General features: G+C 54.3%; 1 protein-coding gene across 6 annotated transcripts in view; it reads left to right on the forward strand.

Moving 5' to 3' along the window:
* Nucleotides 1–18,410, forward strand: part of ABR (ABR activator of RhoGEF and GTPase) — a 186,820-nt gene that overhangs the window by 149,735 nt on the left and 18,675 nt on the right. For 5 of the 6 annotated variants that reach the window (XM_072740983.1, XM_072740991.1, XM_026016288.2 and 2 more), the window contains one exon: nt 6–137. In XM_072740983.1, the coding sequence (XP_072597084.1) occupies nt 6–137 (132 nt within the window). Of the gene's footprint in view, nt 1–5; nt 138–15,085; nt 15,441–18,410 lie in introns of those variants that run through there. The other variant, XM_026016289.2, reaches the window with a different exon arrangement.

An 18,410-nucleotide genomic window follows, 5' to 3' on the forward strand; every position in this document is an offset into this window, starting at 1 on the left:
CCCAGGAGTTTGAGATTGAGCTGGAGGGCTCCCAGTCCCTGAGGATCCTGTGCTATGAGAAGTGTTATGACAAGACCAAGGTCAACAAGGACAACAATGAGATCGTGGACAAGATCATGGGCAAAGGACAGATCCAGGTGAGGGTCCAGATGCAGCTAGGGCATCAAGGCAGGCTTCTGGGATCTGCCAGGACGTGGTGCCTTCTGGGAAAGAGTCCTTCTCACCTGCCTTCTTGGTTAAGGTGCTTGGTCTTTTGTGACTTGAGTTCAAAACTGGTTTGAGAAAATTTCCCAAGGCGGTGGTTCTTCCCTGCTGAGATGGTGTCTTATTCTAGCTCCAGAAACCCATGTGTGCCTGCTTCCTCAGGCTTCCAAGGCTGGTTCAGGTGCATCATGCTCACTCCTGCACAATGGAATCAGGGGATGGCAGCCATCTTTGCTTTCACATCCCAATTCTATAGTCTATTGATGGCTCTTCCCAGGAACACTGTGTTAAGAAGAATTCTGAAGCTGTGTCCATGAATGCTGTGTTTGATTAGCAATGTCTGGCATAGGAGGCGTGGGGCCCTGAGCATTTGCCACTGAAATGGAAGGGCTTAGAATCCTGCTGGCTTGCTGAGGGCTGGTCTCTGACTTGCTGCTAGGGTGGCTGAGCCTTATCCACGCCAGTTGATTGACTTAAGATGGGTTCTCTGGGTATTGGTAGAACCAGGTCCTGAGTCAGGTTAAGAGTATTTGTGCCTCAGCTGTATTTCTTGGGGCCCTCATTTGCAGCCTATGTCTCTGGAACATTCTGCCAGTTTTGAAGATGGCTACTATTCATTTACCTATTAGGAGGATGTAGGTTTGGGGGGATGACATTCAGCATGGAGCCATCCACACTCCATCTGGCACCTTGTGTGATCTCAGGTTTAGGACATAGGTGGCCTCATTGGGGGTGGATTCTGTGACCCTGAAATCAAGGAAAACAGTAACCAGCCCTGGGACTGAGCCCATGGGTGTTTGGTGCTCTGAGCTTCTTAAAAATCACCCAGATGTGATCTGGAGGGGTCAAGGGAGCTGAGCAATGCTTTTTGAAGGAAGTGTTTGTTGTCTGAGGCCCTGTGGAGATTGCAGAGTCTGGTGTCTGGCCTTTGGCTGGGTCTTCTTGGTGGTAGCACCCTTAGGGACCCAGGTGGGCCTCCTCCCCTCCCTACCTGTTTCACCTGAATGTTTGACTAGGGGAATGGCACCATTCATTGGGGGCCCAGCCATCTGCCTCCTGTCTCCTCCCACCTCCCTCACCCCCTGAGTGTTCCTGTGCCTGGCCCTTCCTGATGCTGTGGGACCAGCCCTTGAGCACTGTCGCCAGGGAGACAGTGCTGCCAGGCAACCATAAGCCAGTTCTCCGTCACTTAGATCAGAAAGAGGTCTGTAAATCAGTCCTGGGAACCTGCTTTCTGCAGGGATAAGGGGTGGGAGCCCTGTCTCCACAGCTCTGGGCTGGCCAGAAGGACAGGCGGGGAAAAGGTTCTGTCTGCCTAGCTCCAGGAAATATCCACCAAGAAACATGAGCGGCTGCCGTGCTTCCTGAGCCATTGGTGGCCACGAAATGGAAGAATTAAAGAGGCTGGGGCAGCCATTTCAGTGAGCACCATGGGCCCCGACCCCCTCCCCTGCCAGAATCCAGATGCCAGGGCCCCATGGCACTGTCTCCACCTGGACTTCCAAGTCCTTTTCCTTCCCTCCTCCTTGTTCCTGTCAGCCACATAAGCCTCAGGAAAAACGCACCATAAATCATTACATCTTGGAGACAGGAGCAGATGGAGGCTTTGGGGGAAGGGGAGGTCGCCAGGTTATGTTTGGCAGAGCAGCAAGCCAGTCTGGTAAGGAAAATGTTTCTGTGTTTAAGCTTCGAGGAATGTTAAATGCCTGGGAATTGATATTAAGAGAAACACAAACCTTCCTGCTGCCAGCTGACCTGGGCCTATGAGTAGCTAGCCTGGAGCCCGAGTTCAGTGGAGGACTCGAAGTGTCTAGGCCTCACCTCCTCAGGATGCAGCCCCCACGCAGCCCTGGGCCCTCAGCAATGGAGCCATCTCGCCCACCTCCCCGCGGGTCAGGGAGGGGGATAGGCTATCCCACGAGGGGTACACCATGCCCCGTGAAGTCCGCTTGCCCTGCGACACCCCTCAGAGCCCCCTGAGGATGACCATGCTGGGTAGAAAGCCTGCACTAAGCCATTCCCATGTGGCCAGGCCCCACTGAACTGCAGAACAGTCTGTTCCCACAGCTTGCTCCCACCTCCCTTTCAGCCACGTGTCCAAGGAAGAGACTTGGCGCCAGCCTCTGGCACTGGGTTCTGCTCCCCTTCAGCAGGCACCGAGGGTAAAGCTAAAGGTGGCTTTGCATTAGAGGCTGTCTTCCCTGATGTTCAGGTGGCCTGAAAGAGAGGCTGGGGGAACAGGGCCACCCCTTCTTCCGCCTTCTTTCTAAGGCGCTTCTCCCTCAGCCTGTTCAGAGAAGAGCAAGGGACCCCATTTCCTGAGCTCTGCGTGTTTGCCCCAGAATGAATCTCTTTCTGGCTTTGCCTGATGCATCAGTGGGGACCAGAAATCCTGAGTGGCAGACTAAGGGGATGGGGGACAGCATTTAGTGACAGGCAAATGGCAGCCCTAAGCAGCGACATGTGTGTGTGGCACTTGTGCCCCAGGAGGCACATTCCCAAACATCTCCTCTGATCCTCGCAGCAGCTCCGTAAGGGAAGTGACAAGCATGTCCTCCTCACAAGGACACGGAGGCCCACTGCCTCTGCTGGCCATGTGCAGGGCAGCTATGCGCTCTCCTCTGTGTTGTGTCCTTATGCCCCGGGCCTCCATCAGGGAGTCTCTCAGCCCCAGCACAAGGCACTGGCATGGCTAGCGGCCTGGAGGAGGAGTCAGGCTGCTGTCCCACCCTAGTATCCCAGTTCACTGTATAAGTGAGCTTGAGCCGCCTTCTTTAATCTGGGGTCCTCTTATCTTGGCGGGGGATCCTCACTGTCTGGTGCACCTGGAGGGAAGCAGAACGAGCACACACGCATGGGAATGAGCCACGGGAGGGAGACTCACCATTCCCCTGCAGTGCACCTAGCACAGGCTAGCCGTTCCAAGGGCCATAGGGGCCTGGCTTCAAGATGAGACAAATGTGTCAAGACATGCCAAGCCAGTAGAGAGCACAAGATGCCAGTCATGATGACAGTGCCTGAGAACTTAGTGGGAACCCAGCATGGGCTGCTGCTTACAGCCATCATCTCAGGGGTCTTCATATACTTCTGGTGGAGGAAAAAAAACATGATTAGATAAAAAAAAGCTGAGGCACCAAAATGGTGACTAACCTGTCCAAGGCCAAGTACCCCGAGGGGAGGGAACCAGGACTGGAAGCAGACCCAGGCCCTGCCCTCCCATCTGCCACTGTTCCTACAGAATAAGATGGAAAAGTGTGCAGCAGGAATTCAAAGAAGGCAAGATCATCGTGGGCTGGAGTTTCAGAAGCTCCAGGGAGAAAATGGAAGGAGAGGGATCAGAGAGCATTGTGTTTTTTTCATTCCAAATGCAATGTTTATATTAGAAGGCAAATGGCAATTATAGTACAGAGACTTGAAACATAATCACAAACCATCCCTACTCCCACTCCTCCAAAGCAGCCGTTTGATTTTGTGCCTTTTCCCTTCTTCGGGCATAGAAATTTTATATAGTTTTAGTCACTGTGTGTATTTTGTATTCTTTCTATTTTCACGTAATATTACCATAAGCCTCTCTTTTTTTCTAGGGCTATATGTTGTCTTTGTAATGACCTTTTTTGTTATATTGTCAAAAGTACTTCTTATACCTCATAAAAATCATTGTACATAATGGCCAGCACATTAATTGCCATTTTAAGGCTGTGTGTTATTCTAGCAAGGTGGGCAGGCTCTGGATCAGCAGAATGGAGCAGGGTGGGCATTCTGGAGAAAGGGCCTTCATGGCCACGCAGGGAGATGGGAATGTGCAGAGGGTGTCCCAGGAAATTAAGGAGCCTGCCTGCCCTGAGCAGGAGGCATTGTGAATCACACAAGAGGGAGGTTGAAGGAATGAATGAAAGAAGAGGATCAGTAGGGTTTTAGGCCAAAAGGCTCCTAGAGTGCATTTAGTCGAATTCTGTTTTGGGGTGAAAAGGAACTGAGACCAGAAAAGATGAGTGACATACCACAGTGGTTGAACCAGGGGTTCTAAATTCAGGAGCTCAGCCCCACATCTGTCATGCTTGTTTTGGGCTGCTGGGGAAAGGAATGAAAGGAAAGAAAATGCCCCTAGATGGGATGGGAGTAGACTTGAATATTAGCCCATGACCCTCAACGGTCTGCCTTTTGTCATTACAAATCTAGTGGGGCTCCCTCCCATGCAGCTGGGTGCGTTTCTCCTCTTCTAGGCTCAGGAGTCCTCCCTTGGTCATCCCCCTTCCTCCCCCAAGCAGCTAGTATCTGCAGATTCTCCATCCAGGCCACCCCCACTGCCCACCTCCTCCTCCTTGCCTCTGCCTGGCCCAGGAACCTCCCAGCTAGGAGGCCCCTCTTTGTCTGCCTTGGCTCCCTGGCCCCAGAGGACTCCCATATATTTATCCCAGTCTATTTCCAACCCTGCTGCTCCAGACTCCAGATGCACCATCCCCAACTGGGACCTGGCTGCTGCCTGATTAGCATATTCCCAGGGCCTAGCCCTGGTTGACTGGCTGGGCTAGAGGGGGCGAGTTCTCCCGGAGGACCTCACAGCTCGGTTCCTGCCACTGACTATGGACTGAAGAGGAGTCTGAGACCCAGAAGATACCTAAGCCAGAGGAGCCCTCCCATGCCCCTGCTCTCTGCCATTCCCTAGTTTGGCCACAAGCCTGGCGACAGCCCCCACCCTTGGCTCTGCACAACCACGCCCCCCCCCTCAACCCCCCCCCCCCCCCCCCCCCCCCCCCCCCCGCCAAAGCACACGTCCCAGAGTAGGAGGCAGCTTCACTCAAGACCTTGATGTGGGAAAGGGCAGGGTCCCAGGCCAGGAAGGAAGCTCCAACCCTCCCCGTGCCCTTCACCCACACTTGAAAAGTTCAGGCTTGATGGGATGCCTTGCCTCCTTTCTCTTCCCTTTTGAAGCTTAGAGCCCATGTCTGAAGGGGAAACAGGTAGTTTCTATAATGACCTTAACCTGGCCTCATGAAAGCTTGTTGAGAGTTCAGAGCTATTATAAATGACGCTCAGGAGGAGGTCATGAAGGCCAGTCCCCTGCCTTCAGGACTAGGGTACAGAGCTCAGACTGGCAAATCTGATGATATCTAGACTATTACTCTTTTTGTTCATTGTGGTAAAATATACATACCATAAAATACATCATTTTAATAATTTTTAGGTGTACCATCAGAGGCGTTAAGTACATTCACATTGTTGTGCCACCATCACCACCATGCATCTCCAGAGCTTTCTTTCCTTCTTTTTTTTTCTAGAACTTTCTTGTCCCAACTGACCATACCCATTAAACAGTAACTCTCCAGGAGCATCTGGCTGGCACTCCTCAGGCAGCCACCATTCAACTTTCTATGATTTTGACTATTCCAGGGAACTCATGGAAGTGGAATTCTACAATATTTGTCCTTTTGTGACTTCACTTAGTGTAATGTCTTTGAGGTTCATCTGTGCTGTAGCACGTGTCAGAATCCCTTCCTTAAGGCTGAGAGACATTGTGTGCATAGACCACCTTTCGTTGATCCAGTCATGCACAAGTGGACATTTTGGTTGTTTTCACCTTAGACTTCCTTCCTTTTAAGTGAGAAAAGGAGCCTGGTCTTTGAGGATGGAGATTTTGTTACCTCCTGGCTTTCTCACCCCAGAGTTAGGCATCCTTGTCTCCTTGACCTCATTTCCTCCGATCTCGTCTGCCCTCCCCTTGGTCCTGGTTTATATGTATCGAGTGTGAAGGGAGTTACCCTGATTCTGAGGGTCAGAAAATCACCATTTGGGTCCTTTGATTCCTGGGGGCCTCAGTTTCTTCATCTCTTAAATGGGGATAATTATTCCCACTCTTTCTTCATCACCAGCTTGTGTTGTGAGGTTGAAAAGACAAAATATACCTAAAAGAGTCAGAGCTATGACATGTATATTTGTGCCATCACCAGCTTATCCATGCATTTCTACGTGCTGAGCACCCTCTAAGTGTCAGGCACTATGCTACAGATATGAAGAATGACCTCACCATATAGTAAAGAAGACAGAATTTCAATTGATCAGTGTTGATGGGCCTTTGAAGTCAAAACAGATTTGGGGGTCAGTCCCCCTTTCCCTCTTCATTAGTTGGGAGAATAGAGTAAGTTACTTTACTTTCGGAGCCTGTTTCCTCACCCATAAAATGAGTCCTAATGAGACTTGAATGTGAAAGTCCATTGAAGCCCTTGTCAGGGGCTGGCACAGAGTCATACTCATCTAATGATGACAGTCCTTTGCCCAAACTGGCATGTCCAGGTACACTGTCCTCTACCTTCCTGCAAGGACTCCAGGTCCTGGAGCAGTGCCCCCCAACCCAGGCCATCACTTACCAGTGGCCCCCTGTGTACAGGCTGTAGGCTGGCTGAGGCCACATCTGTTTTCTTACATTGATGAAGTCAGATCCAGCTTCGATGAACTGACCTCGGAGTAGACTGAAGGTCAAGGTTAGGGTGCTCACCACCTGCCAGCCCTGCCTTCACCTTGGGTCAAACAGCTCTGGGCTCTTCCCCCTTGATACTGCTCTCAGCTTGGCATGGTGTAGTCAGGCCTGGAGTGCAGAGTGAGCGAGGAGCTGGGAACAAGGGGCCATTGTCAGCCTAGAGTTGTTTCTGGTTTCAATTACTCTGCAGAGCAGGAAGAAATTCAGAGTAAGCATGGGTCAGGAGCCTGCGAGGGTGGGAGTCAGGGGCTCCCCCACCCCAAATCCCTCTCTCCAGCCACCGAAGGGTCTGTTGTCCCTGTTTGACCCTGCTTGAAGGGTCGAGCATGCCAGTTTTATTGTTCTGGGAGCCTGGGCTTTGGGGCATTGGTCTGGTTGACCCAAAAACGCTTTTAGTTCTTGCCACTCTAGTTCTTCATGGGCTGGTACCAGGAGGTGCCGGCTCCCTCCCTGGGTGGGATGACAGAAGGGCATTCACGTGGGTCCTTAACACCTCCCAATGTCCTTTAAGCCACACTGACCACAGCTGGGCACCTGAATCCTGGGAATGGCCTGGTTTTGACTGGGGGTGGGGTGGGGGGTGGAGGCAGCTGTGAGAAAGCCTTGGGGCTGGCTTCTCCCTTTCATTCCACCACCCCAGCCCCCAACCCCTGGCCTGGCACCTCACAGCCCTAGACAGCTCTCTACCCCAGGAGGCTGCAGTGGCAGTGCTGGGTGTGGCTTTCCAGACTTCTCCCCGCCCCCCCCCCACCAAGGCCACCCCTCCCTTGCACCCATCGCAGGCCTGAGGTGCACAACCAGGGCAAGTGTCTGCTTCTAGAGTCTGTGCTTCATATCTCTGCTGCCTGCTGTTCTTAGAGCCAACCCACGTGGGATTCTTTCCTTTGCCGCTGTCATCACCACTGTGCCAGCCCAGAGGCACATGGGGACAGGGGTGGTTGAGTGCCAGGACTATTCCTCTCCCTGCTTCCTCTCAGGGCCCTTGGGACTCGAGCCATTGCCCTCCCCACCCCCCCACCCCACCCCCCACCCTCTCTAGAGTAGCTGTTCCTTCTCCATGTAGTTCTCCTTCTCCTCTCACTCCTCAAGACAGGTCCAGATGCCTCAGTTACACTTGGAGAGCAGGCGGTATGATGGGGGGAAGCCAGAGGCAGGATCCCTTGAGAGGGCCACCCTGCTGCCCAATGACTTCCGCGCACTTGTACAACCTCTCCACACCCTTGCTCGGCCACCTCTGTCTCACAGGTGTTCCTGGTTTGGGGAGGCAGACCCTGCCCAGTGGATTCTGGAGAGAGGAAGCATTCAATAGGAAGCAGCTGGAGGCTCAAGTCTCCCTCTTGCTCTCCCGCCCCATTTGGGAATGCCACCTTGATGGGCAGGCTGGCTGCCCACTCCCCAGGGCCACCTCTCCGGGGTGGGTGTCGAGCAGAGGAGCTGATCCAGAGAGGACCCTGGGGACCGACTCATTCAATGTCTGAGAATACCCAGCTTCTCAATACACCAAAAGAGGGGTGTGTTCTTCCCAGCTCTGGAGGGGCTCCTAGACTCAGGCAGAAGAGCCAGGTTTGATCCCAGCCCCCCCACCTAATAGCAAGGTGGCCCCAGGTGACCTCTCCAACTCGTGTGAATATTAAATGAGATTACAGAGGTAACAGTACCTGGCTAAGCTCCCTGCAGGCGGAGGCTATAACTGCATCCTCCTAGAAATCCAAAAATTGGTCCCTAGGGTGGTCTCACTTTTGATTTTTTTAAAACCTCTGAGAAAAGGACTTAGAGGAATTGCCAGGGACACCCTCGAGTGAGGGCTGAGGCGAATATGAATGCTGTTAGGGGGCACCTTGTGTGGGTTCTTCCAGCTTCCCTCACTGTGGGTGCTGCGGACCCCCCCATGGCCCCTCACTGCAGCCAAGCCTCTGCCATGGTATGCAGGGGGGTAGTGGTGGTGGCACCCGCTACTCGCTAAGGGTCTAACCCCCAGGCACAGGCTGCTCCCCACGGGCTGGCATGGGAAAGACGGGGGACAGCCAGCTCCTACCCTTGAGGCAGGACCTGAGCTGTGCTGGCTTCAGGGCTAAGATGACCCAGAAAGCACCAGCCTGAATGACTCGATAAGTGTTAGTAGCCCAGCAAAGGGGAGGGAAGGTTGGGAAGGGAGCCAGGAAAGCAGAGGCCCACAGCATTCCCAAAACAGAGAGAAAAGTAGAGATAAGACACGAGTTTCAGATCTAGGACTCTGACCCGGAAGTTTCCTTAAAAAGCCCTTAATCTCCCTGGCCTCCACATCTCCCCATCCTGGGGTGAGCTGGAGCAATGGCTGTGGTTGAGAGAGACGGCAGTTCTCATGAGAACCTTCCCCCGGGAGGAGGCTCAAGGGCTCCAGGTTCTGCCTGCAGAGCTTAGGGATTGCTGGGAGGGACTCACAGCACCCCAAGGGCTTCAGTCCAGGGCCTCTGCCTTCCTCTGCTTTTATCTGATTGAGAGGCAGGGAGACTTTGGCATAAGATTTCATTTGGAAAGAAAGGCAGAGAGTGCCCTCTGCTTAAAAAAATAGATAGATAGATAGATAGATAGATAGATAGATAGATAGATAATCTCCATTGATGACTGTCTGGTCCAAGCTCCTGTTTTTGACAGATGTGGAAACTGAGCCCAGAGGGAGAAAGTGGCTCCTGAGTCACCAGTGACCAGGTAGGACTCTCAGCCAGGTTCCCTGGCTCCCAGGAGTTTTCTTCTGTTCACTTGGAGCTCAGATTTGTGTGGGAAAAGAATTGGATAATAATAGAGAAGGAGAAGAAAGGCATGCAACGTTCAGTGGACCCTGACCTACTTTCACACCTTCCTGCCTGAGGCTGTTCTGTCTTCAGCAGGAGGCTTGGGGGTCCCCCTGTGGTACTCTGCCTGCCACCCCCTCTGACCCACGTGGTGCTGGGAGACCCTGGCCATATACCTCCTTTCTGTGAGAAGGAGTAGGAAAGAGGCCAAGGGAGTCTGGCTCTTGGTCTGGCCATGAGTTTTATAGGGAAGGAATGGAAGGACATATGGTGGGTGTCCTCTGCCCACTCTGTCCCTGGATTGGTTTTGTTTTAGATAAGCAAGATGTTCCCAAAGGCTCAAGTGGATTTTCCAGCCATTTCCATGACCAAATACACCATGAAAATCACTAGGGGTTACCAGGGGTGTACCATCAGGACAGTTCTTCTGCAGTGGACAAGTTCTGTGGTTATTTCAGCTTCTCCTGCTTACCTAGAGCCTACCAGCCTGGGGTAGCCAGGCAGAGTGGAGAAGGAGGCCATGTGGGGAACAAGACATGCTTTGACCCTTGCTGCCAAGAGTCACAGGCCCTGGGACATGGGAGGACTGTGCTACACCTGGGGCAGGCCGTGGGGCTGAGCTTCCAGAGCTGCGAGCCCATAGCCCTATGCACAGCTGGTCAGTGAGTTGGGCCCAGGCCCCAGGGAGTTCTGGCCTGAACTGCCCAAAAGAGTCCCGATTGCTGTGACCTTCTTGGAGAGGTGGTTGTTAGACTGGGACCCGCTCAAGATCCTCCCCACCTTGAGTGGGGGGTAGGCGTCTATTCAATGATAAATGAATGAATGAGTCAGTAAGCGAAAGTATAGCATCTAGGCTCAGCTCTATGCTATTGGTGTTTGGTGATTTTGAGCAAAGTGTTTCTGTCCCTGGGCCTAATACAGGCCTTGAACATAGCAGACATTCAGTAGGTATGGATGGATAGATAAAATAACATAAATGGGTCTTGCTTTCTCATCCTCTGGAGACCTCTACCCTTCCAATGCCCTTCCAATAGGTTAGGATAAGTACACAAAGAGATGGGAACACACATTAGGGATGCAGGGACTACAGAGCCAGGAATCTTAAGGGGAGTTTTCCATCTTCCTTTCTCTCTCTCTCTCTCTCTTTTTTTTTTAAATAAGATTTTATTTATTTATGCATGAGAAACACAGAGAGATAGAGGCAGAGACATAGGCAGAGGGAGAAGCAGGCTCCATGCAGGGAGCCTGATGTGGGACTCCATCCCCAGACCTGAGTCAAAGGCAGACACTCAATTGCTGAGCCATCCAGGCATCCCCCATCTTCCTTTCTCACACTGCCCTGTGATGTGCCACCCTGCCCACCAGTTTGTGCACAGCCTGCATGAGGGCCCCGATCTCTCTGGGCTCCTGAGCACTGCTGGTCCTGCTGGTTCTCTCAGCCTGGACTCCCATGCCAGTCTTTGGGTGGGGACCCCTGTGAACTTCCATTCTTCAGCCCTCCAACCTGAGACCCTACCTTGCCCTCCACCACCACCTTGCCCCCCAGCTCTGCTCCTGTGGGGCCTGCTCCATGCTGTGTTCCCTCTGGGGCTGAGAAAGAGCAATCTTGACAGACCTCCTGGTCCTCATCCTCAGCACAATCCTAGGCTCCTCTCAGGCTCCCAGTTCCTGTACCCAAACTCTCTACATAGCCTGTTGGGGCTCTCATCTTCCCCCCTCACTCCCAGGCTGTCCCCTAGGATGTCTGTGACCTTGGTCTAGCTGGTTGTACAGAAACCCCCTAACCTGATTTAGTGTCATTTGGCTAGAGGAGAAGCGGAGAGAATCAGGGTTCCAATCTGGGCTGGGTGAGAAGACAAAATTCATTCCATTGGGAAAAAGGAGGTCACTCCAGAAAGTGGCAGCAGCATCCCAAAGTTCTGAGAAAGAACCTTCCTCGTGTTCACAGGCTAGAGGATTTGCCTGGAAGCTGTCCCCACCCCCAGCTGTCACCAAGGCAGCACTGGTGGCAGTCCCTGCCTCTCCCACCCACACATCTCAGGCTGCATATATTCCCTGTTGGCCTTTTTTCCTGCAGTGATGCTGCTGATGATCACTTTTACCTGATTTTGCCTCAGTCCCAGCTGTGGCTGTGTGCCTGGCCCCAAGAGCCCCAGGATATACCCCTCCCTGGGTAGAACCCAGGGCTCTGCATGTATCTCCTTGAGGATGGCCCTTCTCATTACTCCTGCAGAGAGCCTGGGGTGGGGGTAGGGAGGCAGGGGAGATGAGGGAGGACAGGACAGTCCACTAGGAATGTTTTTAATTCCAAAGACAGCGACATCTGTTCATGTGGGCCTTCCTGCCTGGGCTCTGTTTATCCAGACAGGGGGCCCTTGCATGTCCTCAGAGGCCGTTTCTGCCAGGTGTGGCTGGATGGAAGGGATGGACGGAGGGAGGAGGGAATGCGGTCCCTTCCTGGGTGGTCAGAACAGCCTGAGCCTAGACCATCCAGCAGAGATGAGAAAGGGTCCATGGTGGGCTGGAAGGTCCAGAAATCAGACCTTTGCTTTTGAGGAACTGACTGGGAACATTTGTCTTGCACACCCCAACCGCCCCCTGCTGCAGCCTGCTCCTATCCTAGACCATTGATTCCGGGAAGGAGTGAGTCAGGCTGAAGGAAGAGAAGGCAAATTTGTGCTGTCCCAGAGAGAGCCCCTAGCCCACGGGGAGGCAAGGAAGATGAACACCTCAAGGGAAGAGCCTCCCAACTCAGCTACCCATCTGCTAAGGCGCTTATGTCACCATGGAGACCAGTTGGCCAGCTTTCACCCAATCGGAGCTTGCTTTACCCAGACAAGTATTGAGCCTGGGGCGTCGGGAACAGGATCTGTACTGCCCTCCTTCTCCCACACACCCGGTTAGGGGGGTTGCACACCTTGCAATGCATTCCTCCAATCTGCACCCGATGGTATATGATCCAGATAGAGGGAAGGGAACCTTAGAAAGCCAGCAAGGGGCCAGTTTTGAAGTTAACCAGCTGTTGGTACCAAGCACACTGACATGGTCAGCAATTATAATGGCACCTTACCAGCCAGATACACAATCAGCAATGGCACATTAGCCAAAGGAATGCAGAGGAAAGCCAGGGTGGATGGCCTATTTCCACAGCTCTTAAGGGCCATGCCAACCCCTCCTCCTCCAGGAAGCCTTCCGTGGTTCCTCTAGCTAGAAATTTTCTCTCCTTTTTCTCAACTGTTATTGTACTTTATCTGTATTGTTCTTATGGCATAAGACTGGGTTTCTTGAAAGCGAAGATGATGCTTTGTCCATCTAGGTATGGCACGTGGTAGGTGTATGCTCGGTATGTGCCAAATGCACGAATACTTTACTGCCTCCTGTCAAAAGGTGTTTAAGCCCATGTCTTGGACTGTCAGTTTTATGAAGCACAGGCTTTTGATTCATATCTGTGATTCCTTTGCCTCCACCCAGGGTTGAACTCAGCCAGGCCCTCAGTTAGTGCCTCTTGAATGAAATGAATGAGTTGGAGAAGTGAAGACTGCAGGAAAGAGCAGGGCGGCCCTGGAGGAAATGGGTGTTGTAACAGCCAGGGTGGGACTGGAGAGAGACTCTTCAGGGTAGACCTGGTGCCCTGGAAAGGGCAGGTGGGGGACAGGTCAGGAAGGGTGGCTCAGGCCTCAGCTGAGCAGGAGACATACTTGTGTCCCTGCGTCTGTGGGCCTCTTTCCTTCCCCCTTGGGGAGTACTGGGCAAGGTGTTATAGACCAAACCTGTATAGCTGCAGTGGTTTTGGGCAACTTTGACTTAGATATGGGGAGGCTCTGTGCAGTGTTGGCAGCCCAGCCATGTCTGTACCGTGTAAAAGCAGGTATGGCATGTGGAGCCCTAGAAAAGATGGAGCTAGCCCAGCCATCCTACAGGGCCCCCAGAGCCCAGCAAAGCTCCAGGACCCCACCTCCACCAGCTAGGCAGAGGGGAGTGCAGGACCAGAGCCTGCTCTACCAGGATATCACGGTGGTGCTGTCAGCCAGACCTTGGTTATGGCCCAGTCCAGCATGGCCTTGGGCAGAGTGCTTGACGTCTCAGTCTCCTTCATTTCCTTAAATGGAAAATGGGGGTGCTGGTACTTACTTCATAAGGTTGAGGAGCATTGAGTTAATCTGTGTGGAAATTTAGCATGGTGTCCATTGCATCACTCATTAAGGGCAGCTCTTACTATGACCAGGTCTCCGTTATCTTTGCAGTGGAGCTGCCAAGGGCTAGCTCTGTGCCCTGACCCACCTGCCCTGGGGTAACCAAGAAATCTACGGACCCAGCTCCATTTCCTGAATCTAAAAAATCAGCCACACTTCCGCAAGGCCCAGGGGTCATGAGCACTGACAGCTTTGGAAGAGGCCTGTTGTTCCCCAGCTGCAGATGGGTGACCTCAGGGGAGCACTTTACCTCCCTGAGCTGAAGTCCTCAAAACTCAAAAACAGAGGAAGCAACATAAGCATCACAAAAGTTATGAGGCTTAAATGCAATCGAATATCTGAAAGTCTTCTGCATGGGACCTGGCTCATGGGTAGTACCATGAAAATGTTGGTTTCCTTCCTACTCTGAGCCTAGCGATACATAATGTCACATCCTGGGTGCCTCTGGGTTTGGTGTACCCTAACTATCTGGGGGTTCAGGCCTTTCTCTTTTTCCCTAGGCACCAGACTCTAATGTGATGCTTCACTTCTCACTCTGGTTAGAATGTTTACCAACTTGAGGGTTCAAGAACAAGTTCTTTCTTCTCTGCCTTCTGAGCCATGCAGTCCAGACAAAGTGGCTGATGGCCCCTTTGCCAGTGGGAGTCCGATGTCCCTGGCAGTACAAACCTGTTTTGGGCTTTTCTGGTGAGGTGCACAGGGCCACGGTTAAAAGTGGCCATCAGAGAGGCACCTTTGCTGGGCATTTGTAACTAGTGTCATTCTTGGCTTTTGCTCATGTCCCTGGAGATGGCCCATAATGGCCATTTCCTTCCTGTCCACTAGAGCCCAGAGGCTGCCCTGCTAGGGATCTTCCTTATTCTTCACATTTCCAAGAAGAGGTCTGTGAGTGCCAGTCCACATGTGTCTGGCTCTGTCACCAAATTGGCATCCAGGGAGGTGCCTTGGGACAGGAGTTGGGAATCCGGGAGGCAGAACTCCAGGGCAGGGCAGGTCCTTCGCCAGGGCGAAGGCAGTTGCCCCTTGCCGACCCCCTCTGGCTTCCTCCCAAGCCTCCCTTAGGCACCCCGCGGGCCCCGGGGTGCAGCCTGGTGGTGAAGGGGTTAACCGGGAATCTAGAAAGGAAGGGACTGGATTGTGTTTAGGTTTGTCAAACTTTAGTTAGTACTTGGGCTGAGTGAGGGTCCCGAGCCGGAGCCAGCCTGCCAAGAGTTAAAACCCAGAGATTGGGTTTTTCGGAGGGGCAGCGGCCGGCGCCTCCTTTGAGTCACTTCCTTTGGTGGGGGCGGGCCCTCGCGCTGTGTCGGCGGTCGGTGGTGCACACTCCGGGCGTCCCTGCAAGCCTCGCGGGGACCAGCAGGCGGAGGAGAGGGCCCAGGCCACCGCGGGTCTGCTCCTCCGGGAGGCCGTCTCCGGGGAGGGGAGGGGAGGGGAGGGAGGGAGGGAGGGAGGGAGGGAGGGAGGGAGGAGAAAGCCGCGCCTCCCACCATGCGCTGCCCTGCCGGCTCGTAGCAGTCCCGGCCCCGGGGGCTGAGCACTCGGCGCTCCTCCGGCTCCTCGTTCGCCGCTCCCGCCCAGCCCAGCCCGGCTCCGCAGGCCAGGTCCTGGGCCGGGCCAGGCTCTGCCGCCGCCGGCATGACCGACGTTCTGCCTCAGCCGGATTGCAGCCTGAAGGCGGTGTGTGAGCCTCTGGAGCGCTGCTGCCTGGATCGGCTGGACGAGCCGGGGAGCAAGCGGCCCCCCAACACAGGCGCCCGGCTCTGGGGCCGCGTGCGCAGCAAGCTGCTCCGCCAAAAGGTGCGAGCGGAGTGGGGGTGGGGGGACCGAGTGGCGGGAGGGCTGGGGACTGCTGGGGCCGCTCTGTTTCCCCACCCTCCTTGGAGATCCATTACTGCTCCTGCCTGGTTATGGAGTCCTAGGACGGAGGCCGGGGTACGGGTGCGGGTCTGCTCTAAGTGGCCGTAATTTGATGATTAATGCTGTTGCCACCCCCACCCTCCACCCCAGCTGCTTTCTCTTCATCTGTCCCTGTTTCAGGAAAAGGGGGGTTGTCTCCTGTGGGAGAGAACCCCCTGGCTCCTTTCTGAGTCTATACAGGCAGGAAAGTGAGTGGTTAAGCAGGGGTCTCCTGGGTCTCCGTCACCCCTACCCAGGGTGCCCAGCCCCAACTGGACCCCCTTCCCGAACCCAGTGGACATTGCTGGCTGCCCTTTTACTGAGGGGCACTGGTAGAAGCATCTCAACACCACTGGCCATGTAAGACTTCTTTGTATGGGGTTGCGGGCGTCATGCCCCACCAAGAAGGAAGGGAGGGTTGTATGGAGGTAGTGGAGCTGCTGAGTCTGGGGCTCCGGCATCCAGGGGGATGCCTCATCAGGGACCACCCAGACGACTGCTGGCCCAGTGCCAGCTAGGCACCAGTGTGCCAGGGGTTCCCTGACCCAGCAGGTGGCTCAGACCAACCTGGGCCAGGGCCGACTGCCGGTCCTGCAGCTGGACAGGCCACCTTGGGGCTGGCTTTGGGCCCTGGCACAGGGTGTCCAAGGAAGAACCAGACCTAGCACCTAGAACACAGTAAGCACTTGATAACTGCAGCCTGAACTAAATGCCTAAGCAAGATGTCATGGGGTGCTTGTCCTGGCTGGCAAGGGCCATGCCCATCCTTCAGTGGAGGCTTTGGCTATTCCCTGTGGCGGATGGAGATTTGCAAACCATCTTGTCGCTCAGAGGAGGGGTAACCCTCTGTGCAAGTCCTCCGTGCCAGCCAGCACCTGCCAAGAGGAAGCGATCCCGGGCCCATTGGCTCCTTGCCAAGTTTCACCCCCTGCTAGTAGGGCATACTTGACCTTCCAGAGGTGACATCAGTCCTGGAAAGTGCTGGGCAGGGCAGCAACTTGAGCTGTCCTGCATTGGGCCCTGTGTCACCTTCAGCATCTCTAGGGACCAGGCTAGCAGAGCTCTGCTGGCTTCAGCTGCTACCAGAGCCCCTCTGTGCTGAGGCAGCTGTCTGTGCCCGGCAGCAAGGAGCCGTCCCTTCCCTGCACACCCCCCTGTCCCCTAGCCCCTGCTGAGGCCAGCAGATACCAGCCCAGAGCTCATTGTCCACTCCCAAACCTCAGGGCTGGCAAGAAACTGACCTGGCAGGTCCCTGGCCTGCTGCCAGCCAAACAGAGGCATTCTACCTTCCTGTCCTTTGGGGGAGGTGCCTGGCAAATAAGGGGCAACTTTTAAACCCCAAAAATCCCAGACTTTTTTCTTTCCCTGTGCGTTTGTGACTGGCAGATCTAAGAATCCACTTTGGAGTTCTTTAGCCAGTTTTGCCTCTGGTGGCCTCATGTATCTGCAGGTCTCACTGTGCCCTCTGGGCAAAGACAGTGGGCCAGCCAGGTGCTTGACTGCTGAGCCCACTGGCATCAGTGCCACTGCGGGGTGACGCTGGCCCTGGGGTACCCCATGAGGCAGAGGTCCAGGCCCCTAGCTCCTGCCATGTGACAAAGTGTGTTGGTGTCACAGACACAAGGGTCTGCGTGGTGGGCCATTCACTCACCCTGTTGTGCCCAGGCCAGTGGGCAAGCAGGGAGACTTGCAGAGCCAGCCCGCTTCCTGCTCCCCTTCTTTCCCCGCCTGCCTGCTCCCCCCTGCCCCCCCCCCGCCTGCATTAACCTATTTGTTTTGGTGCCATAGGCTCAGGCTCAGGCTGGCTGCCAGCTAGGGGGCTGGGACCAGGCACCAGCTTAGGCGGCCTGGGGGAAGGGCACCAGGTACTGCCCAGCCTGGCGGGAGGGGTCACCCATTAACCCTCACCAGCTTCGTCCTGAGATGTGATGCTCTGGATGCCAGGACACTGTGGCCCTCCTAGTCCCATTTCACTAAAGATTCTTTACATTAAAGGCTGGAGGGGGTCATGAATGTGACTCATCTGGGAACCCCATGCTAAAGAATCTGTTCAGATGGAAGAGCCCTGGGATCAACCTGGGGGTCCCTGGCCCTGGGGGTCTGCTGTTGCTTGGAGAGGCTCTCCTTTGGGGCTCGGGGTGGTTCTTGCGCCCAAGAAAGTTCTGGGGCTGAAGCCTCCTTCTGGCCTCTGACTTGGCAGTTGGTTTGTTGTGCAAGCGTTGAGCAGAGGAGACACGTGGCATTGGGGTTTGTGGGTTCTGCCGGCGCTCTCGGCACTTCACATTTCTACTTTCCTTTTCCTGTATTTTTTCCCTTAATTTTCAATTCTTAAATTTTTTGCCTCAAAGCACAGAGACCAGGCTAGGTGCCTGTTCTTCCTGCCCTCCCACCTGCTTCTGGATCCTTAGGAGAGGCTAAAGGAGGAGTCCCATCCCCTGCCCCCCAAAGTGTCTAAAGGCTCTCAGGGGGTCCTTGTGGGAACCATAGAGAGGCTAGCAGGACCCCGTGAGGCCGAGGCCAAGCTGGAAGCATTTGGGGTGGGTGTGTCTGGAGGCAGGGCCCAGAGGAGTAGGGGAGAGTGGAGGTCAGTTCCTGATGACCTTGTCTCTGCTTGAGGGGTTGCCATGCGGGGTTGAGAATTCCCTGCATCAGAACTTCTGTCCAGAAGCTAGAGACCAGAAAGGCGAATGGAAGCATTTCCTGCTGAACCACAGAGTGACTCCAGCTGCTCTGTGACGGGGTTTGCTTCCCCATACTTCAGAGGAGAGTCAGAGGTCTTGCCTGAGGAGGGACAGGATAGGCAGCCCCCCCGCCTTTGGGCCACTTGTCTGAGAAACCTTAGGACTCAGGAGGGTCCCTTTCTTGCTGTCT

This window comes from Vulpes vulpes, chromosome 2 (genome assembly GCF_048418805.1).
Source record: "Vulpes vulpes isolate BD-2025 chromosome 2, VulVul3, whole genome shotgun sequence".
Classification (NCBI taxonomy): domain Eukaryota; kingdom Metazoa; phylum Chordata; class Mammalia; order Carnivora; family Canidae; genus Vulpes; species Vulpes vulpes.